Source organism: Zosterops lateralis (genome assembly GCF_965231275.1).
Source record: "Zosterops lateralis genome assembly, chromosome: 4".
NCBI lineage: Eukaryota > Metazoa > Chordata > Aves > Passeriformes > Zosteropidae > Zosterops > Zosterops lateralis.
In genome coordinates this window covers 12,753,876-12,779,617 of record NC_139765.1, presented here as the reverse complement: position 1 = coordinate 12,779,617, position 25,742 = coordinate 12,753,876, and the positions used below count along the sequence as shown (strand labels likewise).

The window sequence follows — 25,742 nt, the reverse complement described above, 5'->3', positions numbered from 1 at the left end:
CTTTTCAGCCCTGTTTTGCAGACTCAGGGAGTTAAGAAAGTTACAGAAGTGCTCATCAGGAATGATTATCCAGGGTGTTTATTATTTCTGTCAGGAAGTTATTTTAAATTTATATGTATAGATGTTCATAAAATTAGGACTTTTAAAAACATTTAAAAAAAATCTGATTCACAAGCAGCTCAAGGCAGCAACTGTGGCTCCAGCTGTCACTGATTTTATTGCAAAAAACACTCCAAAAGATCTGCCATGGGCTGAGCCCCAGCCCAGAAGCTCTGACACTTCTCCCTGCTCCAGCCCTTCTCCATCTCCCCAGGTGTTTCCCCAGGCCAGAGGGTCCCTGAGCTTTACTCAAGGGGTGGCTGCAGCTTGTGGCTTTTTGGCATCAGCACTCAAGTGTTGGCTTCTCTGCCCAGGTGGAGGTGAGGCTGATGTGGGGCTGTGTGGTGCAAAAGGCAGGCAGGCTTTTAACTGAAAAAGCAGCTTAATTGACCTTCATTTACCTGGAGTCAGAAATGTTCATGACTCTATAACTTTTGCTTGTTTTTAGGGAAACAATTTTCAATTTCTAAGAGAAGGTGACTCTTAAAACCTGATGCCATCAAAGTAGCCATCAAAAAGTCATGCAGGCATCCATATTTTTTGGTACAGGCTAGCTTCAATTAGCCATGGGCAAACATCAAAAGGTTTGAGGGAGGACTGCCTTCAAGAAGAGGCTAGTTCTTTCTTAGAGCCATGTGTTGCTAGCACCATAGCAGGACTCTTCAGAACCCTCTGCTGTTAAATCTCATCCTCTTCCAAGAGTAACTATGCATTGGTTAACTGAAATTCACACTTTGGTTTTGCTCAGGTGTAGAGTGGGAAACTTTGATGAGGAGAAATGTTCAAACATTCTGAAGGAATGGTTTGAGAAGGTAGCTGCACACCTGAGGTGTGTCTGATACCTGGACAGGGGCTGGTCTAATCCTGGACTCCTCTGTGACTTAGCCCACAGTTTAAGTGCAGAATTCCTGGCTGGAATTTGTGCAAAAAGCCCAGGTAAAATTTGGAGAGGGATATCAAACAGGTTTCCTTAGCCTGAATAGTCTCATGACGATGGAGGTGGTGGCTTTCATAGTCACAGACACACCTCAAACCATGAGTGGTGTTCATGAGTACTCTCAGCCATGCTGCACTTCTCAGGCTGAAAATCACTGCTGGCTCTGTGAAGCCTTAATTTTGTTTTATTTTTTTGATCCCTCAGGCATTTGTTCAGCCAGGACTGTATTTCTGGTTTAACAGCAGCAATGGACTGCTGCTGCAGCTCCTGGCTGTGTAAGTGATTGTAGCCTTTGCTGGGGGAATTAAATCTTACCTTAGCACAAGTGATGAGCAACTGACCCAAACAGCAAAGATCATTATGGAAAAAAATAGCATTTCATTTGATTGTGGATGCTCTTGCAGGGTTTTGACTTTACAGGATTTAAGAGAAAGTTGTGGGTCTGCCAGGGGGTGTTACTGCATGGCTTGAAGGGACCTAGTAGTAAAAACATCATTATTTTATTCTGTAGGTGGGGCAGGGATGGGCAGTTATTGTGGGGTTTATGGCTGTCAAAACAATGATTTCCTAGATGATGAAGGTCTTTGCCTGCAACCACAATATACATGTTTGTCATTATTATTATTATAGCTATTATTTCTGGAAGTAATTTATATGCAACTAAACTTCCTTAAATTTAACAAGAAGTCTATAAGGGGATAAAAAAAAAAATATTAGGGCATAGTACCTCTGTGTTGCAGACTGGCTTCTTTCACATGTGACTGTGAGACCTGAGCTGACCTGAGGCTGATGAAAGCTGGCAGTGAAAGCTGCCTGCAGCACCCACTTTCATCACAGCTTCCTCAAACCTCATAAAACAAATGAACTTCAGTGCTGCTGTCTGCAACAGCCTGTAGAGATGTCTGGCACCAGAGGTGATCCAAGTTTATAATGGCAAAGCCAACAGGGACAGGTTCTTTTCTGCATCAGAATCTGTGTCCAGTGGGAGTGTTAGATTTGGTAGATAAAGTGGCTTCTCCAAAGGTGTAGATGGGAGCTGAGCCTTGCCATATCTGATACGGTGGAAGAACCATCAAGCCAAGTATCCCCTGTGAGAGAGAGCCAGAAACTCCAGAGATCATTCTTTATCTCTGTCACTAAAAACAGAAAGGTCCCCAGTGTCTCCAAGTGAGCAACTACAAAATAGCTTGTCCATAATGGAAATGTCTTCCTAATTCTATTAACAGCAATTTTCCTCCTGAAGTTTGAGTTCACATTCTTGTTAAATAGCAAGAGACCTCCTGTAGGTTTCAGCAGTGCTGTGGTATTTCAAGGTGCACCTGGGAGAGGTTTTGTCCTGCAGTATGTTTGCTTTCTGCCCCTAAAACTGATAGCAGGAGGTTCTTGCTAACAAAGCTCCCATATAAAGAGCTATACTGTGTCTTTGTGAGTGTTTGCAGCATTTGCTTTGTGATGTGGCACAGACCCAAGATGCTCCTTAGAGCCAGGTTTTTGTCACCTGCCTTCATTTCTTGGTGGATGTTCCCAACCCTCCTGCTTTACCAGACAAGATTTTCAGGATGCTCTGGGTAGGAGGTAGTTTGCTAGAGAAAACCACCTATTCTGCATTTGGGCTAAAATTGTAGCAATAACAAAAGGAAAACCAGTTTCACAAGCATACAAGTGAGAGATGGAGACAGATTAGAGCAATCTGTGGTTTTGAAATCTGTCGGAATAAAGAAAACCACATGAATATGTCAGCGTGCAAAGATAATGAGTGCAAACCACAGCGGAAATTTGTGCCCTACGTGTTCATATTCCCCCTAATTACACACAACCTTCCTCATCCCTGCCACGTGGTGTCCTTGTGCTGCTCACACAACTTGTGCTGAATCCTTGCAGTAGCAGCTGGGATAACGTGACAACAGGTTCCTGCCCTCTTTGGGGTGGGAGCAAGCTGGAAAATTTATTTTAGAAAGAAATTTTGATTGTATCTTAAAAAACCAATAATTCTTAAGTCACTTTTCAGCCCTGAGGTGTTTCTGCCCAATGGGATTAATGTCTACTGCTTCCCCCAAAAAAGAAATACTATTAAAATTTTTGTACAGCCTAAATATTGAAGTTCTTCAGCCAGTGTTAATAAATAGCTGTTCTCCTGGGTTGTGAACTAGGAGGATTTCACAGAGCATGCCTTAAGCAAAATGAAATCTTTACCTTTCCTAAGTACTTCTGTATCACATTTGGGTCTTTTTCTAGGCAGTGCTTTCCAAAATTAAATTCTTCCCTTGGATAACCTTTCACGTCACTACCTATTCAGCAAGGGGTGTGTTAGTCCATATGGAAATTTTGAAACAGGATCTTGAAATAAACTCGAGTTGAAATATGCACAGAAATGCAAATTCCTGGATTTCTGGATAACAGTTGACCAGAGCTGATCTAATTAAGTGCCATCCTGCAGGTCTCAGAGAATCTGTTTTATTTGTGTAAAAAATGCACATCGATTGGTGGCAAGCACGTGCTGAAGTGGGTTCAATTGCATTTTATGTTGTGTGCTCAGTCAATAAGGCATGGGAAATGTGTGCTTCACACTGGGATGTGGCAGTGGCTGTTGCAGCACCGGGATTCAGGATTACCTAATGCTGCTTAGCAATCAGCATCAACAGCACCTGTAACGTGCCTGCAGCTGTTATAGTTACTTAGAGGCCCCTAAAAAATACTTACTAGTGGATTTTTATAGTCTGTTACACTTCACAGGTGTAATTCAAGGCTGATCTATTAATAATGTATAAAATAGCAGCATAGAGCTGTTTCCTATATAAACGTTCCACGCTTTGGTTTCCTCCAAGGAGTGAATTTACCTTTAAAGAGCTGAAATGCTAAACATATGTAGGTCATAATTCTCAGCCATGATATTTTTTACTGCCACTTAGAAAAACACACATCTCTTGTTTAAAAAAAAAAAAAAAAAAAAAAAAAAAAAAAAGTTACTGTATTGTTATGAAAGAAATACTTAAGCTTTCCAAAATATCCTGGCCAAGACTTGCCGGAATCCTGACCCAGTGTAATCCTTTATAAATACCTCTCTACAAATGTGCCTCTTAAAGTGTCTCTGAGTATATTATTTAAATGCCAGAGGACCTTTAGAAAGTGTGTGCAGGAATGGAGCTCCTTTTAACTGATAGCCCTTTGTATGGGAAGCTTTCTGAAGAGGGAGGTCTGATCCTGCCATGTGTGAAGCCAGCAGGATTTTGCAAAAGTTGTCCAAGGCACTTGATGGCAGAGAGAAAATTCCAGCCTTGGTCTCTGCCCTTGGAAATGAATGCAGCTCTGTCAGCCTTCTGTGGTTAAATGGAAGGGGAAGGAGGGAGTGGGAACAGTCCCATGATGTCTCATGGCAGTCACCTGGAGGCAAATTTGGCTCTCAGTCCATGCAAGTGTAAATGCCCACTAGTGTAGCTGAAGCAAAGCAAATTTGATTTATTGCTCATAACAAGATCCTTCAGCACCAGATCCTGAAAATACTTAGGTCCAGCTTTGATATGAGGAGCTCCTATAATTTGTTGTTATTAAAACAGTGTGTTTGAGCATTTTTTTTTTCCTTGCTGCAGGTTTTCTCCTTCAGCCATTACTGGCAATGGGGGAGTTTATCATTTGGATATTATCAGCAATAGGATCTCTTAAGATTTAAGTTTTATGGGTGTGTTAATTGAATTAAAAGATTAATATACAGTGCAAGGGACCAAGGACATAGGTGATTAATCCTGAGAAATAAAACATGGTTGAGTCACACAGAAGCACTACAGGGCAAAAAAACCCCAGCACTGAAGGACCTTTGACAAGAAAGGTTGTTTTTTCCCCAGACAACCCTGTCAGCTATGGCTGTCAACAATAAAAAGAAAGAAACAAATAAATTGGAGGCCGTGTGTAAGTCACAGGATCAGAATATAAATACACATGACATGGAAAGGAGTAAATAATACTGATGCATTCTTTAGAAATATTCTCGGGCAATACTTCCTATTCATGTCCCAGTGAAATGACAGCAAATAAAACTTCATGGGGAAAAGTGTTACTAATCACCCAGGTTCTTGAGGGACATGGCTCTGTGTGTTTTGGGAGGCACTACTCCTTTGCAGGGCTGCTGTCTTGGGCCTTGCACCAGCAATGCAGATACAAAAAGTTTGACACTTTCTGCAAGAGATCATGAAAGGAACTTATTTATCCATTACTGTCCAAAAGGGCAGACAGGTTTCCCCAGCTGGGCATTTTTCACTGCAGGTCAAGCTCCCTGTGGAGCTGGAAATGTGGATGTGGCATGCAGGTGGGGATGGGGCTGTGACAGAGCCCCACATTCCTGCAGGCATCTCTATGGCATAGGCCCACCTTGGCAAAGGCAGCTCACACATGGCTCTGGCCAAAGAGGGCAAATCCCACTGCTCTGGGAAAGCAGAAAGCCTCAAATCAATGATAACTCTTCCAAAATTCAGAAGTAAAATGGAGAGGGTAAAAAAATATAGAATCTTGCTGTAGTCATCAAGAATTTAATAGCTGTCATTTATAACCAAGATGCTCCTAGCAGGGAGGTGAAGACTTGCTCCTGGTCCTGCCTGTACAGAGGACCTCTGAAAGGACAGTGCCTGATCCCCCTGACAGTGGTCTGACAGTGCCAAAGTCCCCACTAAGGCTCATCACACCTAAAATGGCTTTTAAACCTGTGATTTGAAAGGTCATTTAATAATATGTGCATGCCATCAACTTACCTGTTTTTCCAAGGCGGCTCAAACATGCACAGATTCCTCCAAGCACAGCTCCAGCTGCCAACAGCCTCTCCCATGCCCACATCAAGCCCCACAGGGAGCCCTCACCTGGTGCCTGGGTACCCAACTCCTCCATCCATGGGATGAACTGCCAAAAAGCAGCAGTCTCCTGCTCCTAAGTCCTCCTGTGAGGTTTGCTCACTGATCCTCCAAAGAGTGAGAGAGGAGGGCACTTGACTGGAGTATTTAGCACAGTGTGGGAACATACTGTGTTTTCTAAACACAAAAAAACAAATCACATTTATTGGGCTAGTTCCTCAGAGGAGGATCTTCCCTTCTTACCTGGAAAATGCCAACCTGTGAGAATCTGCTGCTGCAGATAAATCCAGAATTAATAATAAAGATGGCTAAATGAATAAACAAGTGTGCAAATACTTTTCCATTACTTTTAACCATCAGCAATTACTGCCACAGGGCTAAAACACAGTTTCATACTGCAGAAGATGTGGACATCTTCTTTAGTAAGGTGTCCACTCCAGAAGAGGGTGAAAGCCTCTGCAATAAACTCTGCTACTTCTTACCCAGTGGCAGCCATGGTTTAATGATTTAAAAAGTGCATGGGTGACATAAAACCCTGTCAGCACCCAGATCTACGTAGGATGGTGCTCTTTGGGCTTGCAAACCCAACTTCAGAAGCCTTCTGCTTTTTATTGATGGTTTTATGGGCAAAAACTCAACACACATCCTGGGGGCTGTTGCTGTGCTGTGTCTTTGATGACTTTGCTTCCACACTGCTTCTTGAGTTATGGTCCTGCAAACACAGAAAAGTGTCCTGGCTTGGGGGAAAAAAAAAAAAAAAATTGTGTTTTGTTGGGGGTTTTTTTAAACCTTGACACATTTTACATCTCTTCCCTTGCAGGTCTGTGTGGTGGCCTTAGTGGGATTTGTTATGCTTTGTATTTCGTACCAACCCGATGAGAAGACATGTGTGCAGTTCACAGTGAAGGTAACTTAACTTTTTAAATTTTTTTTTTCCTATGTAATTAAATATAATCAGAAGAGTTGATCCAGGGGATATTTTTAAGACCACGGGAAAAAAAGTGAAAATGAAAATACCCCTGAAATGCAGGAATGGTTTTCTGTTGCTTTCCAGGCAGCCAAGGAAGAAACTGTATCCTATAAACGGGAAACTCTATTTACATTTCAAATCAGAACAAGATACCATTTTATTCACCATGTTTTGGGAATATAGACAAAGCTGGAATAATTTGGGAAGTGTTCAGAGAATTTAAATAGATTAAGTGGAGATAGTGAGCAGGGTAAGAAGTAGGGTGGCATAAAATGGGTCCACTTAAACCAAGTTTTAATATTTAATGGGAGAGTATTCAGAAAGCACGGGGACATGCATTCTCCCACAAAGCAAATTCCCATCTGAGCAGGAACTGCACCATACCCCACTTCATCCCCAAAACTTCTAGTTGCTGGTAAGCAACTAGAGGAGCAAGGCTGAGAATGCTTGTTTTTAACACCATTTTTTCCTGGGCTATTTTTCCTTATTATTGTAATTTTCAGGGCTCTTAATATTTTGCAGACACATAATAACTGAGAAAAATACCGACGCAAGCAGCACAAAATAACAGTGATTATTAACTGGAAAAAGGCAAAAGGAAACAAAATGCAAGGAGCAGCTTTTCAAACCATCCATCCTCCCTTAGAAATTAGACCCCGGTGTGTCTTTTGTGTCTTTCTCGAGCTTCTCCCGTAGTTAAAGAAAGAAAGGGAGAAGAACAATTGTGTCTGCCCTGTAGCTGCCTCTACATTGTCCCCCGTCACTTTTCCATCCCCAAGGAGGGTTACTGGGCTGGGCGGGGGCTGCCACGCCAGGATTTTTACTGCCTGCCCCGCTGCCTTAAATTGAATTTGGCATCCAGGCAGGAAGGGAGTCATCCCTGGTGTTGGGAACGGCATGTCGGGCTGGGCAGCTCAGATGTCTCTGCCACCCACCCTGACGGTAAGGAATGTGAGCCATCGTTCCCCGCAGGAGAACAGACGTTTTGGAATTGCTCCTGAGGGGATGTAAAATGGGCCATTCCTTGGCACCTGGCAGAATTAGAGCTTAAACATCCCCGGTTCAGTCAATAGCCCATGGACTGTTGCTCACCCAAGGCACTCTCCTCCTCAAAATCCCTTTTCCCAGCATTTCCTGTTGCAGGATGCACAGAACTCCAGCATTGCCATGTTGTTCACCACTCCTGTCCCATGACCCTGCTGGGAGCTGTTATCTCACAGTTTGGGATAACAGGACCAATGGCTTCTGTCTGAAGGGCTCATACCTATTTTAACAAAGTAGGAGCTAAAACTCTCCTCCAGGGCTTCGATCACATAGGACTAATCTCCAGTATCACTTCTCAAAACTTTGAATTCCAATTAAAGGCTGTCTTTGAATTAAAACTGAGCATTAGCTATGACAAGGCTGGGGATGCAAGATTGCAGTCATGAGACAGATTGTTCAGAGAGTTGTTCTTTTCTCCTTGAGGGCCTGATGCTTCATCAAGCACTGCAGTTGGGTTCAGCCCAATCTGCTCTGACTGTCCTTACGGGGTCTGGCCCAGGTCCTGCCTTCACACCGGTGGCTGGTTCCCAGCAGCCAAGCATCATCCTATAGGAAAATCTTGGCTGAGCTTCCCTGGAGTGCATTAAGCACCCCAAGTTCCCTTGCACAGCCCAAGGATCACTGTGAGTGGAGGACCACACACACAGACACAGAGTCCTGGGGGATTTGGGTCAACCCCCAAGGTGACCCTCTGACCACTGTGAGTGATTCCCTCGGGGTGGAAAACAGGAGACCTGTGCAGTCCTCTCTGCCTTCTTCCCTCTTGGCAGCTGCTTCTTTCATTTCACACTTGCATGAGCCCTGGATCCTGTTAAAGAAGGAGGTGTGAGAACTGCTTTCGGCAGAAGTCCCTCCCCGAGACTGCTGTGGGTACCCACAGCACGCCATGTGTGCCTGAAAAGGGGAGGCCACCCAAAGGGAGGGTGGCTGTGCCCTTCAGGGGGGCAGCAACAGCCAGTGCCACACAGGAAAATCTTGAGCCATCCTGTGGACTTCCTGGGCTCTGTGCTGACATTTGTGCCTGAGGACCCTGTGGTCCTCCCCATGGCACGCCCAGCCCACACCGTGACACACCACGGTTCCTGTTCCCTGCAGGGGCTTGTGCCACCCTCAGAAAGGGCCTCCTGATCCACCTCTGCAAACCCCTCTGCTTTCGCCTCTGATAACTATGAGGAGCCTTTTCCATGAGGAACTTAATCCGTCTTCCTGTTATTTATTTCAATTTAGTCACAGAGGAAAACTGTTGCCAGTAAATATTGCTAAAATGTCTTTTCCTCATATGAGGAACATGAAGGAGGATGAGCTGCCATGGTCTGACCTCATTGTACACTGTCTCTCCCCACTTCCCTTTTCTCCTTCTATTTAAGCAGTAATTGCAGTGCCTATCTCTCTGAGGCTGTTAAGAAACAGTTTTCCAGTGGCAAGTCCTGGTTCCTGGGCACAGCCCACCACGCAGTTGTATTTGTGATGCTGAAGTTGCCTCCAGGTCTGGCATGTGATTAATCTGCTGATGGAATCTCAGCACTGTCTTGTGCTCCCTCAGAGACAGTGCTTGCATTTGGCTCACCTTTGATATTTGGAAACGTGTTCATTTTCAGCAGCTTGCAGAGAGATTCCTCTGCAAACATCTTGTGAGAATAATAAGCTTTTTCGAAATTGCCCTGTGTCCCCCATGCATCTCCCTTCACCTCCAAGGATTATCATAGGAGCTGCCTGTGTATTCAGATCCTGAGATTTTCTTCCCTTTAACACAACAGACAAATTCTCCTTTACTGTACCTGGAGCATAGATTAGGCTGTTGTGTCCTGACTTTGAATAGAAGCTGGCAGCTAAATAAATACCTGCCAAGGGAGAATCAGGCACGTGGTGTAGGCTTGGCTTAGTATCTCATCTATTAGGGAGGCCTGATTCTGTCTTCTGCTGGGCTGAATCCAGAGACTTCCACCAAGACTTCTATATCACACAACAAACCAGCATCTGTCCATTTTCAATTTTCCCCATCAAACACATTTGCACCATCTTTGAAAACAATGCTATTGGCCTATGAATTAGCACATCCTGGTGTGGAGGGGGTCCATCAGTCAGCAGCACTCCATCTCCTGTATGCTTCACATGAGGAGTGGCCCCAGCTTCACCTTTCCCACGGACCCTTCCCTTGAAAGCTGCGGGGGCAAAGTAATTGTGTTTAATATGAGCCACCCTCATTTTGAAGCTGCCCTTGGTTTAAGGCCACAGGGGAAGTCATTAAATTTAATAGCAGCCAAGTCTTGGAAACTAAGATCTTTCAGAAAGATTTTGGTGATATGAGGGGGAAAATGTACATAGTGCTTCAGGACCTGCAATAATCCCAATTTTTTTTTTTTCAAGCTGGCAACCAAACAGAAGATTGATTCGCACTGTAGATATAAGACAAATACACCAGGAGCGTGAATTTTATCAAGACATACATACTTGGAGTTTCAAGGTCATAAAAAATGCTTTTATATTGATATTTTACTTGCAGTATTGAGGTTAAGAGAGAGAAAGAGAGAGAGAAGCTGCTGTTTAAAATAACAGATTCCCAACCATTGCCATGTGTCTGACAGATAAGACGCCAAGGAAAATAAATGTTTTTACAGTGCTGAACAGAACCAAAAAATGTGATTTTGGCTAAACACAGAACATGATTTTAATATACATTCACACATATTTTGTAGGCAGTGCAGCAACTGCCAGTTCCAGCTATCAAAAGCAAAGGGAAGTCCATATGTGCTGGTATCCAAAGCTCTCAGGTGAATCCTGGAGTGTCAAAGGCTCTGACTTGCTGCCAGTTTCCATGTGTTTGTGGGGGTGGACTCTGCAGAGCTACCCTTGATAAAAGCCAGGCTATTTTTTAGCTGCCACTGTTGTGAGGAGCAGTGGAGGTGATGAGCAGACCCTTGTCCTTCTCACACTGTAGCACTGGGAAAAGAAAGGTGCTTGCTGCCCTTTCTTGCCAGTGAAAGACTTCCCCATGTTTATGGGACAGGTTTTAGAAGCAGATTGAGCACAGCACACATTTTTTTTGTGGTGATCTGCATTCCCATTCCACAGTGGGACCTGAGAGCAAACAGGCTGGCTTCATCCACAGGGCCACAAGAGATCAGCCACCCCACTGCCTGATTTGCAAGTATAAATCAGATTTATTTGGACATGCAAACTGAGCAAAGTCTCAAAACACATGAGCAAAGTCTCAAAACCACCTACAGCTCAGCACAGCCTGGGGTGAGATGGCAGCCCAAGGCTCAGTCTGCTCAGCTCTGTTTCCAGGCACTAATTTGTCTCAGCTGATGACCATGAGTCCTGTCAATGCAGGTAGGACTGGAGAGGAGAATGCTCCCTCACTCTCTATAAAGCTTCTTGATGTATAGACACTCCAGTTCCCTGGTACTCTCCCCAGGTCTCAAAACTGCAAGGCAGTGCTCTATATAAAACATGCAAGGCAAGTCCTTGAGATGACCTGCTGAACTTCTCATCATAATGAGCCTGGCAGTTGTTGAAGCCCCCAGTCTCCAGACAGTACATTGTGGGTACAAATTCCCTGCAAAGTACATGTGCTGCACTCCTTGTGTGTTCCTCAACCTCTATGAAGCTGGAAAAAGGGGGTTTATCTCTTTTTTTTTTCTCCCTTTCTTTCAGCTGCTGTATTTTCTCCTGAGTGCCCTGGCTCTGGTTGCCTGTGTTCTGGCGGTGGCTTTTGCTGCACACCACTACTTGCAGCTGACCAGGTTCACCTGTGACACCATGCAGGAGTCCTGCCAGTGCAAACTGGACACGGCGGACCCCCTGGGCCGGACCTTCGTGTACCGGGACGCGGGCGACTGCGGCAGCCTGAGCAGCACGCTCGGCCTGTACCTGCTCCTGCAGATGGCTCTCAACCTGGTGGCAGCCCTGGTGTGCCTCCTGACGTGCTTCGTGGTGTGGAAGCACCGCTACCAGGTCTTCTACGTGGGCGTTCGCTTCCAGCCTCTGCCGGCCGCTGAAGGCCACAGGGAGCCAGTGTAGGGGCTGGGCTGGCAGGGCTTGGGGCCGGAGGTGGGAGCTGCAGCCGCAGGCACGGCGGAGGGACGGGCGCTTGGACAGGTTCTGATGAAGGAAAAACGCTCACACGGCTTTAATGAATATATTTTTCCAATCGTTTCAGGAGTATTTTGTACGGCTGCTCTTGAGAAAAGGCCTCTTGTGAGATTAGCTAGAGGTCACAGTCCTAAAGATGCAGCTGTACAAATGCTCCCCAAAGAGGATCTTTAATAGCCATAGATAAAATCATTGGGAACTCATCTGCAGGGCTACAGCCATTACAAAATAGGGTCCATTTCCCTCTTGCCTTCAGAGAAGCTATGCCAATTTCTACCAGATAAGGATCCAAACTGCTTAATTATATCAGTGGGAACATGCTTCGGGAATATATCATATCTTGGTGCTCTGGGTGTAATCCATGCTAACCTGATGGGAATTTAACATTCAGGAAAGTAATGAGGAAGGTCAAGACCTCTTCCAATGCAGGTTGAGACCAACACCAAAGTGAATATATTGATGGCTGCCATATAAAATATACATATAACTTTTCAGAGTGATTAATGATATAGGCTACCTAACCCAATTACTAATAAACAACAAATATGAGTGAGTTCACTGAAGGTTCTTTGGTGGGCCCTCCTTGAGACCCCAGGCAGATATCTGCTATTTGGGAGAAAAGATCAGTGTGCAACCTTGAGTTGCACTCCTAAAGTAGAAGGACCCTAAATCACTAGTCATGCTGAAAACTACATCCATATTGCTCTAATTGCAGGCTGACAAACCTGGATTTTAGCCAGTTCCACCAATTATACTCCAAGCACAAAAGGCCAAATGCATTTTTGGTGTAACTCCTCTGAAGACAATCAGCCTTACACACCAGCAGTGGAGTTGGGCCAACAACCCTGAAAGATATATCCCTGCAACAATGAGTGTTTTTAAAATGGGGTGGAGGGAGGGAAGCAAGAAGAGACTGCCAGTCTCCCAAAGACACCTTTGATAATGATGAGGGCAACAGAATAATGATTTCTTAATGAGGATGGAAAAACAAAGCGTATTCAAGCAGTGCTTTTTCACCCTGAAAGTGTAGCTCTAGAAGTGCTTTATATCTTATTAGCCTTATACCAAGCCAACCACATTGGTTTGTCCCTTGAACTGCCATTTCCACTTGCACAGCATGGACATCTAAATTTAGCAGCAATTCCTAATTGGCAGCATTTGGCACTGCCTCCTGATCCATATCTGTGCAAGAGCAAGCCAGTTGGTGCTCACACCCTGCCATGACGAGGGATTTCCCGATCCCAGCCAGAACAAGGATGTCTCTGAGGTGGGGTGGAGCAATCACATGCCAGAAAAATTGTGCCATAATCATTAGCTAGGAGGAAGCAAATGAAATTTATGTAAGCCTTCAAAGAAAGAAACAGCCAACTTTCTGCAGCAAAAATAGTCATCAGAAAGTCAAAAACCCAGACTGGCAAACACCTAGTTGTCTAAGGAGCTCTAATACTACCAAAAAGACTGTCTTCCATATGGTGATCACACATCATCCAGGGACATCAAGCCTTCAGGGTAAGAAGATCACAGCATAGTGAGGTCTCCTGTGGCCCACCTAGAACACTGCTGGGTGTAGGGGCTGTAGTTTTAGTCATGGAAAGTGCCTCTGGTGTAGGCATAGCATCACCAAGGTGTTCTCTGCCAAGCCACAAAGCGAGGAGCTGCAGAACATCAAGGGGTTTGAGATCTGCTTCCAAATGACCTTTTTTGTTGCACCTAAAAATAACAACACTCCTAAGCCTGGCTGCAGGGCACATTTGCAAGGGTGCCCGTGTTACCACCCATCCAAAGACCTCAGTCTGCCTCCCAGGCACTGCTGGGGCAAGCTGAGACAGGAGAGGAGAGGGATGGAGGGCTAGTGATGTCAGACTCATCCTTGGGGCCATCCATGCAGATCTGGCAGGAACCAGCCCATCTCCCACAGCTCTGGTGGAACATGCTGCCAGCAGTTCTCACAGGCCTGTGCCAGGGCCATCCTGCCTGGAGATGAGTACCCAGGAGTGCCTCTCACCTTGTGATGTGCTCAGGTTTGTCCCCTACCCCACGCGTGCCTCCAGCTGTGCTCTCTGTGGAAGCTCAGGGCAGAAGATGGAGGATGTACCTGCACAGCCCTCCCTCCAGCCAAAAATGTGGGATCCTCTCTCCATATAAAAGATAACAAGAAGCAGGAAAGGGATCAAAGGGAGTCTGAATGACAGCTGAGCTTTGGGGCCTCCTCCCACCCTCCTCCCTACTGCACCCATGACTGGCACAACAAGAGGAAGGCTCTGCTGGCAGAGCAGGGTATGCTTCCCCCACCCATCCCAAACGTCCCTGTTGTTCAGGGGAACAACACAGTGTGCAGCGCTCCAGCCCTGCCCCAGCAGCATTTCCACCAGAGCTGCCCTTTGTCTCCTTAATCCTCTGACCTCTGCCTCACCCACGTTTTCCCTCCCCTCTCCCATGGCCTCCCAGGTGCCAGGCTCCCGGAGGCTGTGGGATGGGGCTGGGCAGGCGGTGCCTGGCCTCTGCCTGCTCACCCCTGGGCTCAGATTTGCTGGGGCTGCTCTGGAGCACGGCAGACCCAGCGGGGATGATCACAGAGCTGCTGTAAATGCCTTCGGCGTGTCGGCAGGGAGGAGAAGGGAGGTCTGGATAACAGAGCCTGCTCCACTTAACAAGCTGTGCACCTCCGTATCAGCTCACCCTCCACTTCCAGACACAAATTCGGTTTGCTAATCAGCACGATGCAGCTTAACCCTTTGCTCTGGAAGAAAGCAATATTCGTCATGTATTCTGTTGGTGGTTTATATACTTAATGAATAAATACGGGGCATTTTGATCTATTTCCTTTCCATGTATCTCAAGAGCATAAAACCAGAACAGGAGAGAGGGAGAAACAGACACAGAAGGTTTAGGAACTAGTTTCCCCCGAGTATGGTTTTACAATGTGTATTTTGCTTGGATTAAGAATTTTGGAAAGTATTAATTAAAGGATTTTCACCTACCACAGCATATCCAGACACCTCCCAGCTTTTTCCCAGTGTTAAGAGTCCACGTGGACTGCACCAGGAAAGATTGGGACTAAAAGCCTTGGAAAGGACAAAGGTGTTGAAGAAGAAAACAATTTTTTATAAGCCTGGGAAATTTATCTTTTAAGTGAATTCCACAGAAAGGGGTAGGATTAAACCTTTATGGACACACAGAATTTGCGAAGGGCTCGATGTAATTTACTCTCACAAACCCAGGTGTGATTCTCATTTGCAACCTGGCCACTTTACACTGTTTTTTTCAGTGTAAAGGGGTTGTAAAGACGGCATCAATCATCTTTACACCTACTTTATGGCCATTTTACACAGCTAAAAGGGCCCTTTGTGTAAATGAGAACTCAAGCCCTAGAGAATTTAATAGAGAGGAGATCCTTTCTATAGACTGTGCTAGACCCTCTAATAGGGTCTATTACTGGGATATAACTCTCCGCTGGATTTTATAGCTTGGCTTAGAGATCATCAGTCTCGATTAAATTCAGTTCTGCAGAACTTTTCCAAAGGCCGTAACCCTCTGGTGTCATGCCTGCTCCTCCACCCTGAACACACACAGAGCGATGGTGTTGCATGGATAACCGCTTGGCTTTTTAAAAGGAGAAGCAGCAGCTACCACTTTCCTCTGGCTCTGAGGCATTTTCATGTCGTGCTACGCAAATACCAAAGCAACAATAACGGCAGCGAAAAGGGAACCGAGACGCGGCGCCTCGCGGGGAACCAAAATGTCACATTCCCAGCCCCGCCAGGGCTTGTGCCCCTGTCCCTGCCCTGCTGGCCCTGGAGGGCCGGGGCTGCCGGGCGAGGGGAAGCCCCGGCAGGCGCTGGCCCCACGCTGGGGCTGCCCCCAGCCCGCAGTGAGGACCATCTGCGCCCGGCTGGCCCTGCCGCTCTGCGTGGGCACCGCCTGGAGCCCTGCCTAAAAAACAGCTCTGCGCAGGAACGCCGGGAGCTGCAATCGACTCGCAGCACTAATTTTTTTCTAGTTTTTTTTTTTTTTTTTTTTTTTTTTTTTTTTTTTTTTTTTTTTTTTTTTTTTCCCCTCTTTATTTTCACGCTCCCAGCCAGTGCAATATTTGCTCTGGGGGCCTTTCGAAAGAGAAAGCACGCTGCTAGCGTGTGAGAGAAGCCGCAGCTCAGGTCCTCTATATTTAGAAAGCCAGGATGTCATACCTCGCCTTGAAATTTTCATAGTCCCCTGCACCCCACCCACCCACACACGTACACATGCTTGCGTCTGGAAAATGTTTTTCGGTCTCAGCAAAGGGTGTTGGCTTAGGGGGATTCGAGGGAGGCGCAGAGGAACAACAGCAGCTCCGTCCCGGGCGCGAAGCTCGAGGCCTCCTTAAGGCAGCGGGCAGGGCGGGCACGGGGACCCGCCGCTCCCGTGGCCGCGGGGCAGGATCTCTGCTCCTCTCGGGCTGTAACACAAACCCCAGCGCAGGCCGGGCTGTTCCGAGGCGCAGGGAAGCCCTGTCCCGTGTCCCCTGTCCCCTGCCCCGTGTCACGTCAGGCAGTGCTGGGCCCTCAGCCAGGAACATCTTCGCCACTTCATTTCTCAGTGGCCGTGCACAGACTGCAGCACCCGTAGCAAGGGCTCCCAGAAGGTGAATTTTAGGGGTAGCTCATCCCAGGTCTCTGCAGATCCTCCTCTCCAGGGATTTTTGCTTTCTGCTAAATGGCTGCCTCTAGTAATCACTGCTCAGTAGCATTTATCCTCTGCAAAACTGCCTCTGTAGCCAGACATCATAAACAGTGATTGCAAAGACTGGGGTGCATTTTTCCTTTGGTTTTGGTACCTGGTCTCCATGCCTTTGTCCAAGCAAATGGTTGAAAGCCTCATCTAAACTTCAAACTTGTTGTGGGGGAGCTGGTGATTTCTTTTTTCCTTTCTTTTTAAAGAAGATATGGGCAATAGCTATTTCATTTGTTACCTCAATACTCCACAAAGGCATCTTTACATTGAAGTAAAGGTGTAGCAGTACCTAAGGCTTACAGTGATTGCCTGCAGAGAGAGCATGGAGCTGAGGCCACCCAAAGCCACCCGAGTGCAGCCAGGTATCCCTGCCTGGCACAGACATCTGAGAGTCAGCCACCAAGTGTGAGCAGCAGCCCAGTCTGAGAGAATAACCTGCAGAGGGTGATTTGAGTCCCTGCCTCTCTCCTTCAGTCAGATGGATTATGACTGATGAGTGCTGGGCTGACCTCAAGTTACAGGAAATATAGAGAGTGACACTGATTAAGGCAGCCCTCAGCTTTACGAGCTCTGATTCTCCTGGAAATGAGATATTTGACTGAGATAGGGTTTTAACCCCATTTCACTCTCATACCTGTGTAAGGAGAACTATTTTTAATTAGCCCAAAGCTAACTGAAGAGGGATTTCTCCTCACTTCAGTGTAGGATTTCTCTTTCACCGAAAACTATGGTGAGAGGAATCCTTTCCCTGATCTGTTCTCCATGAGGCTGGCTGGGAGCATCATTGCTGGAGCCAGAGCTGCACGCATGCAGAGGTGTGTGGAAACCATCGTCATATCTTTTTTGGGACATTTTCTTCCAGTTCCACAGCTGCCAGAGCAGACACGGGGAGGGCAGGGGAAACTGGTGTCCCAGATCCATAATGTGCCCGAGTCAACTGAGCCCTGCAGCGATCCCCATTTATAGTGACACTACTGGTCACCAGGGATTTGGTGGGATAGTTTAGGGAACAATCACACTGAAAAGGGAAGAAAATAGACATTTACACTTTCCCTTCCACCTTGTGAATCCAGGCAGGAGAGCAGCATGCGCATGAAGGGACCCAAGAGGAAATACAAAATCCTCCCACCCCGTTTTGCTGCCCAAACCTGCCAACGCGCTGAGAAACAGTGAAAACGTGCAGAAAATAAACCCCCAGAAATCAGGCACTTTGGGTTTTCAAAATCCAAAGTGTTATTAGGTTGAGAATGTGAAAATTAGTGTATTTTTATGGCTTGTCCAATTCTTCCAGACTGCCTCAGGTAGGGACCCAGGCAGCCAGGCTTCTTTGGTGTCACCAAAGGAAGGAAATTTTGTAACCTGACTGGGAGAGGGGAGGGATGGGAAAGGGCAGTTTATGGGATGTACTCATATATCTATATATATATTCTGGTAAGGCTATATTTTGCACAGATTCAGCTTTTTTTTTTCCTTGTGTACAAAAGGAAATTGTAGGATCTCAGCTAGTAATATTCTGTGCTTCTGAATTAACAGGAGTTGCATCTCTATTTCTAATAGAATTTTTCTGAGTCATCCCACCCAGGTTTCAGTGCTTCTCTTGCTTCTCCATTTTCCAGTGAGGCAGGACTTTTATGGCACATCCTCCCCTGACCCTACAAAAGGCACCAGGTCTGTGGGCTCCAAGTGAGCTGCCCCTGCTTAGCCAAGGCAGGGGTGGCACGATTTGCAAACTGGCTCCTGAGACTTCTGAGTTCTCCAGCCACTGATTATGCTGTTGCTTACAGGAAACTATCAAAAAATGGCAGAGATCTGGTGCTTGAAAATCCCACAGGATAATTGCCTGCTAATAGACAACAAGGGCATTTCATTAGCCCAGGAGGCAAGTGTGGCTACTGCGTGGTGGGAACAGCAGGCCCTGGTCTTAACTCCACCAAATTACACCTGAAAGGGAAAATTGAAAGAACCTGCAGACAACAACAGCAACCCCTCTGTGCTCAGGTGTTGCTCTCAGCAAGAGAGGCTTGCAGGGCATGCAGGATCATGGGGATCCTCATCCCTGAGGGAAGCTGACCCCATTTGAAAGGCGCACTCCAGCTGGGGCTCAGTGCTAGGCTTGCTCCACTCCTCATCCCCAGACAGCTTTGGGGCCACAAATCCTCATCCCTGGAGGGAAAAAGCAGGTAGAGGAGAAGAGGAATAAAGATTTGTTTGATTTGTCTTTGTCTGAGCAAGGCACATCTTACTGTAAGGCTTTCCCCACTAACAGGAGCATGTTGATTGGGGCTGGTATGGAGTTTGATGGGGTTTTTCTTTCAGTGGCTGTATGGGGATCTGATTCAAGGCACTGAAGTGGATGAAAAACTAACTCATATTTCCCATGCCACTGAAATGGATGAGAAACTAATTCATATTTCCCACACCTAATACAAAGCATCATTAGCCCTGCTGCAGCACACTAAGGGCAACACCAGCTATTAGAGAAAGCAGGTTGATTAAGGGACAACCTTGAAGACTAAAAATAGTCAGGGAAATAAGAATCAATGCCATATGAAAGCAAACACGCAGTCAGTTGTTATCACAGAGCTTTTCACGTGATGGTCTGTGCACTGATCTCACCCGGAGAGTGTTTGTTTTGGACAATCTTAAAGGGTCCAGCCCCACGAATTGGCAGCAACACGTATGGAGTGATCCGAGAACACAGACCTGACCCAAAGTCCATGGAAGTCAAGGCAGTGACTCCTCCAAGCACTCCCTGTGGGAATCGCTCTGGATTTGGAAAAAAATGTTGCAGTTAAAGACATTGGTCTGGGCTTAGGGAAAATGTACTGACACTGTCACTGTCAAATCCAGCCAGAGACAAGTGAAAAAGAGAGGGATTGTAGCTAATAAGTGCAACACAAAATAAAAATAAAGTGGCTGAAGGGAAACTTGAGCAGTCAAGGGGAAATGCAGCAAGTTCAAACAAACTGCCTTGGCCCAGACAGATTGCTCAGAACACGCAGTGATTTGAAGGGGAAGAGAAGAAGGATGGCAGGAACTCACATCCCACTTTTTCACAAGCCTCAAAAACATAGCAGGCGATGCGAGAAGAAAAAAAAAATACATGGCTTTAGTCCTGTCTGGAAACATGTGGCACAAACTGAGGCAGAGGAGATTAAACTTGGCTTTGCCCTATTTCCCCCTTCTTTTTTCACTCCCCTGCTCTTTGCTAGCATTATCTGGGCTGGTTGGTCCTCAGCAAACAACCGAGTAGCCAAAATATGGGCAGGATTCACGCCATAACCAAAGCGGCCAATGAATGAAATAAGGCACTTGTTTCCTGGGGCAGAGGGAGGGGAAGCGGAGGGATTTAAGCATTTCTGCGTGGTGTTGGAAACCCACCTTGAGTAGAAGCAGTCCCTCAGCTCACACAAACCACCGGTGCTCCTCTGACGTCAATTGGCAGCCGCTGGTTTGCACCATCCCAGGGCTGGCTGCAGCAGCACAAGCAAACAGCTCGCCCGGCCAGCGGGACACACGGCCAGAGGGACACACAGCCAGAGGCAAGCTGGAGTCCTGTACCCCTTCCCTCTGCCTCACTGCTTTCCAGCATTACCCACAGTGCTGTTTTCAGAAGCAAAAGGGTGCAGACCAGCTATGGCAGGCATATCTTGGGCAAGTGGCACGGCAGCAGGCAGTGGGTGGGTGACACGGAGTTGCAGGGGGATGGTAGATGCCAAAAACCTGAGGGTGCAGTGGGTCTCTGCTGCTGGGGCCCCCGGGACTCAGGGCCACCCCTGAGCTGTGGCAGTGCCTGGGCAGGCTGCCAGGGCAAGAGCAATGCTCATGCAGCTACGTGAGAGGCAGGACCTGCATCCACAGGGAGGTTGCTGAAAGGAATGGCTTGATGTCCCACAGCCTCCATCTGGAGATCCTGTGAGAGAAGATTTGGGAGAGCTTGTGAAAGAAGGATGAGAAAACTCCTGACCATGGGAAGCACCGCAGGCATTTACCTGCTCTCCCCTTTCACTTTTTCCACCAAACAGACTCCAGGCCTGAAGAGAGTGGGAGCAGGAGGAACTTGACTCCTCTCAGGGTGCTTCCTGCAGCACATGGCAGCAGGAAAAGCAGGGAGCAGCTGTTCAGCCCCTTCCCTGCCCTCCCTACACTGGGTTCCACCCTGCAGCCACGCATTCCAGCCAATGCCAACCCTGAATGCATCCCACAGGGGACACAGGGAGAGCTGCAACACAAGAACTGTGTCTCATCACTGCTGGAGGAGCTTGGCAGCCCTTGGTTTCAGGGGGATGCTGCTGAGCCAGCAGTGCAGGATGAGGCCAGCTGCAGCCTGGGGAGCCTCTGGGGACCATGCATGGCTGCGTTCCTGGGCTGCATTTTTCAGCAATGGCAGAGCAACCCACTCCCTTTTTTTCCCACCTGAAAGGCCTCCAAAGGCCATGACTTCCAGAATAGGAGGTAGCTACAGCCCCTGCAAGCCAGCTCAGCTGAAGCTGCCCTGAGATGAACCCACAATGAAGGCAGCCAGAATTGCTGATTGCCTCTGAAAATAAAAGCATCAGAGACCTTTAAGTCCCATATCTCCTCCCCTACCTGTGCTGAGGGCTGATCAGGGGCTTGCCTTGTGTGGTGCAGCACAGAACTGCCGCTGAAGTGTCTGCTCCATCATTTCCATGATCAGCACTTGTTCCTGAAAAAGCAATGCTGTATGGAACCACAGGCTGCAGCTCAAAGGCACAGTGGAGAAAGGAGGCTGGATATGAGCCATTCCCAAGCCAGAACCATTTTGCCCCCAGCACCTTTGCTGCTTCCAGAGACAAGAAGTGGGCTGAGAGGGTGTGTTGTTATGTCTCTCCACAACACACTTCCTTCTTGGCTGCTTCTTGGGGACCCCTTTGTGGAGTTCCTGGACCTAGCTTTTAAATGCTCCAAAGAAGTTGAAGCAAAGCATAAGCCTGCCCTGGGACTTCAGTTTGAGCCTGTTCATTTCATGGGAAAGGGGGAGAATGTGGGTCTCTTTTCCCAAACCTACTTTTATAAGTTTTGGTTGAAATGCTCACCAAGAAGGCAGAGGGCCCAGCTGATCTGCTGCAGTGACAAAGGGAGACCCAGTTTTGAGGCATGACAAATTTAGTGACCAGCTGAGGGCCATGGGCTTTGAGAAGAGGCAGAAGCCCTGCTGGACAGGGATACAGTGGGAGCACCAGCTGCTTGCAGAGCCCAGGGGCTGGCTGGGGCAAGCACAGCAGTGGGCAGGTGTTTCCATCAGCAAAACCTCTCGAGAGCAGCTTGCGCTTGCTTTAGCTACTTGCTAAAATAGATGCCACGCAATCAGCTGAAAAAGAAAGTCCCAGTGCCCAGCTGCCTGCTGCATGCACAGTACAGAGGCAAGTGGCTATTTTTATCAGGGGCAGCCAAAAGCTGTGGAAGGTGGTGGGGGCAGCTGAAAGAGGATTTCCCTCTGCACCATGACAGGGCTGCATCCCACCTGGGCATCCTGGCTGGCTGGAGAGCTTCTGCTCACCATCCTCCTGCAAGCCCCGTCACCATCAGCTGCACCTTGTCCTTCCAGGGATGCCCTCACTGGCAGTGTCCCAGAGGGGAGTTAAGAAACAGACCAAACCACCCACGCTGTGCTGGGTGCTGAGAGCAATGAATCAGCCCCTCCTGCCTTAAATCACGGAATCAGCCTCCGGGTGACCAGAGTGAACTTCTGTGTGTGTGGTACTTGGGAGTGGCCATTCCTCATCCCTGGGGCACCACAGGGCTGGGGGCACCTCCCTCAAGCACAAGGGTACGAGTTCTTGTGCAAAGCAGCACCCTGGGGGCTGAGGAGTCCAAGGAACCACCCCCCCCAGACATTGTGCAAGCAGTGGGAATGTGTGGTTCTGGGCACACTGGCTCTGGCAGCAGCACAGTGCATCCCACAGGCTCCTCTGAACAAGCTGTGGCAGCACAACCCCAAGACTTACAGCCCAACATATGGAATCCAACCCTCCAACAAATGTGACTCCCTGCCTCTACAGGCACCACCCAAACCCACCTTCTGCTCCAGTGAAAGCCTGAGCGTGGTTGTGTCAACTGCAAGGAGCAGGATGGCCCCAATCTTCCAGCCTTTCTGCTTGAAGCTGGTGGGGTTTTTCCCTATTTAGTGGGCTATGTGTGTTATGATAATTGTAGCAACTAGGGCAAGTAAAAAAGAAAAAAAAATCTACAAGGAAAAGAAGGAAAAAAGTAGAAATGTTGTTCTTCTTCCTCTTCTCCTTAAGATACCCTACAGCCTCCATCCAAAATGCCCTTGCTGTACCCTCACAAGCAGCACCATGGCTGGGAGAAGCTGGCACTCAGCAGTGCCACTAGATGTTGATAGGAGGACCACCTTCTCTGGGATTGAAGTCTGAAGTTCATCCTGTGGGATTAGAAGATTCACTGCTGATAGCTACTCATTCCATGGCGATTATTCCCTTCCACACACAGAGTAAATGGCCTGTGTGGCTCTGAGCACCACAGGAGGCAAAGCTCTTGTGGGAAAACCAGCCCCAAAACACTTGGAGAGAGGAGAGAAAACAGGGGTAATGATTTGCCCATCATGGCCCAAGCTCTCAGACTTGACAAATGCCCCTGCTGGGGGCTGTCAGCCCCTGAGCAGGCTGTCACAGCTTGGTACCACCAGCTGTCCTTTGGGTCATTTGGAGGCTGGCAGCACAATTCCATGCGTGCTAACAGCAGAGCACAAATCCGGGAAGCACAAACCCAATTCTGCTGCTGACCTCCAGCAAGGCCCCAGAGAACCATGGCATCTCTGTGCTCCTGCTCCCAGCCTTTTCCCTCCCCAGGCTGCAAACCTTTTGGCCAGGTTTTCATGTTTGCAAACAAGCGCGTGAATCATGCGGGGCAAACCTGCTGGGCTTGGGGCACCATTTCTGATTTACACCACTTTAAATCACTGCCTCTGCTTCCAAAGATGTTGTTATTTTGTTGGACAGGGTCCCGGTAGCTCTGCAAAGAAGAGAGCGGGAGAATTTCCTCATAGAGGAATAAATTCCCCATAGATAAATTTCTTGTGATTTATTTGCCGCCCAGCATCATGTAACCACTGGCCTTGTGCAAGGCTGTGCTCCCCATGAAGGGTGACAGAGGACACAACGGACCTGCAGCTCATCTGTCATCACCAGCTGCCACCAGGGCCATGCAGAGAACCAGGCATTGAACAAATGGAGGTCAGCCTCCTGCCCCAAGGTCCCAGCAGGCTGGCAGCAGCAGGACAGGGCTGGGCAAAGGGCTTGTCCTGACATCCTTGGGGAGAGGCCACAGGGGCCACCAGCACTGCTCTGTCCTCCAGGTGAGCAGGGGAGGGCTGCTGTGTGGTGCTGAACATTAGCTGCTGCTCTTTGGCCTCCAAAGCAAGCTCAGCACCTTGGCTCATTCTCTCCCTTGGGCAATCCCATGGAGCTGCTTGGGGAAGCTTCAGCAAAAGGATTTATCCAGGGGTTTGTGTGTGTTAATATTTGAGCTGTCTGCAGCTCACGTGCTATAAAAAACAATGTGCCACAGTAGATAATGGCTCCAGAGCACTTGGTGCTGTACAAATGAGGAATAAATTGGCTGCTTCTAGCTGAGAAGGAGCTCACAAGGTTGTTTTGCACCAGTGCAACAGGAAGATGGAAGAAATGAAAGGAGATACAGGAACAGCTCACCAGTAAAATGCACATTTTGTCCCAAGGTATTCATTCATCCTTTTAACATCCTTTTAAGTAGGTCCAGCCAAAGTCACTTTGATTAAGAAAATTTTCCAAACATAGATTAGGGGTCAAATAAGAAGCTCAGCCACCAAAATACTCATGCTGGGTGGAGGATGAGGAGGGAAGAAGAACATCCTGGGGGAGGCCAGTTGCTGAGAGCAGGGCTCGTGATGGAGGCATAAGCAGGAGTCTGAGGGCAGCCAGAGATGCAACACAGATGTCCATCAGGCAGGATGGTTCAGGAAGAGAGGTCACATCTCCATGGGATGACCCTCCTGCTGGAGCTGTCAGAGCTACCAGGAAGGCTCTGATTGCTTCTCTTTCTGAGAATTCATTTATTTGTGGGTAAAAACTAGGACCTAGTCTACATCAATCTGCCATCTCTCGTTATTTAATTCACAGAAAGTGGTCTGAAAAAATAGAGATAAAGAAAAAGACTTTCCCTTGTTAGTCACCTTCCAGTGATGTATAAATGCTCTGACAGACAATTATCAGTGATATTGATTCTAAGTAGGACAGAAAATGAACAGGTGAGAATAAAATAGAAAGTTATTTATAAAGATGCAATTGAAACAAAATCCATCCTGCAGGCCTGAGAGTTTAAGGAAAAAAATGCCTTTACTGTATGTCTTTGCTCTCTCTGCTGAGGTTTGGATGCTTCCTCAGGAGCGGGAAGGCCACATTCCTGGAATCAACAGGCTGAAATAAACTGGCAGCATGACAACAGCTGAAAAAAGGCAGGAAAAGCAGTCAGAGAGGGACCCTCAGCCCAAGGCAGAGGTGCAGCATCCATCACACTCAGCTGGTGCTCGCTCGAGTCTCCACAGCAGGACATCAATAGTAAATGCATTTTAAAATGAAAGCTAAATCTTAACTGTGGCAAATGTGGCTGTAGGTGCTTCTTGCAAGTGCTGGGACTTGGAAAAATGCCATCACCACTGGTGACTCTCCTCAGGGCAGTGGTGGTGACTCCATTTGCCTCTCCTGAGCTGGGGACCTGCTCCCTCTTAGCACTGTGCTTTTGGGTCCTTCAGCTTGGGAGCTGCAAACTCTCACTGTCACAACACTGTAGCCCTTTTGCAGGCTTGCCCTGTGCCAGAATCCCATGGGAGGCTGTGCTGTGGCTGCTGGCCCCCAGCACCAGGCTCACTTTCCCCAGCCACACATCCTCAAGCCAGGCCAAGACCTAATTCGCTGGCCACAGGCTGGCGGTGGCTCTCACTGGGGAGGGAAGGCTTCTGCCAATTTTTTATTAAATCACAGCACTATTCATGCCAGCATTAGGCTGTCTGGGACTAAATGCACAGAAACTA

At 47.5% G+C, this 25,742-nt stretch overlaps 2 protein-coding genes across 4 annotated transcripts in view; both read left to right on the top strand.

Moving 5' to 3' along the window:
- Positions 1-15,458, top strand: part of SSPN (sarcospan) — a 35,323-nt gene extending 19,865 nt beyond the window's left edge. For both annotated transcript variants that reach the window (XM_083858791.1, XM_083858792.1), the window contains 2 exons: positions 6,692-6,778; positions 11,543-15,458. In XM_083858791.1, the coding sequence (XP_083714917.1) occupies positions 6,692-6,778; positions 11,543-11,908 (453 nt within the window). In that variant the 3' untranslated portion in view covers positions 11,909-15,458. The remainder of the gene's footprint in view (positions 1-6,691; positions 6,779-11,542) is intronic.
- RASSF8 (Ras association domain family member 8) overlaps positions 1-25,742 on the top strand; it is a 253,822-nt gene that overhangs the window by 130,041 nt on the left and 98,039 nt on the right. The gene's annotated exons all lie outside the window — the stretch shown is intronic.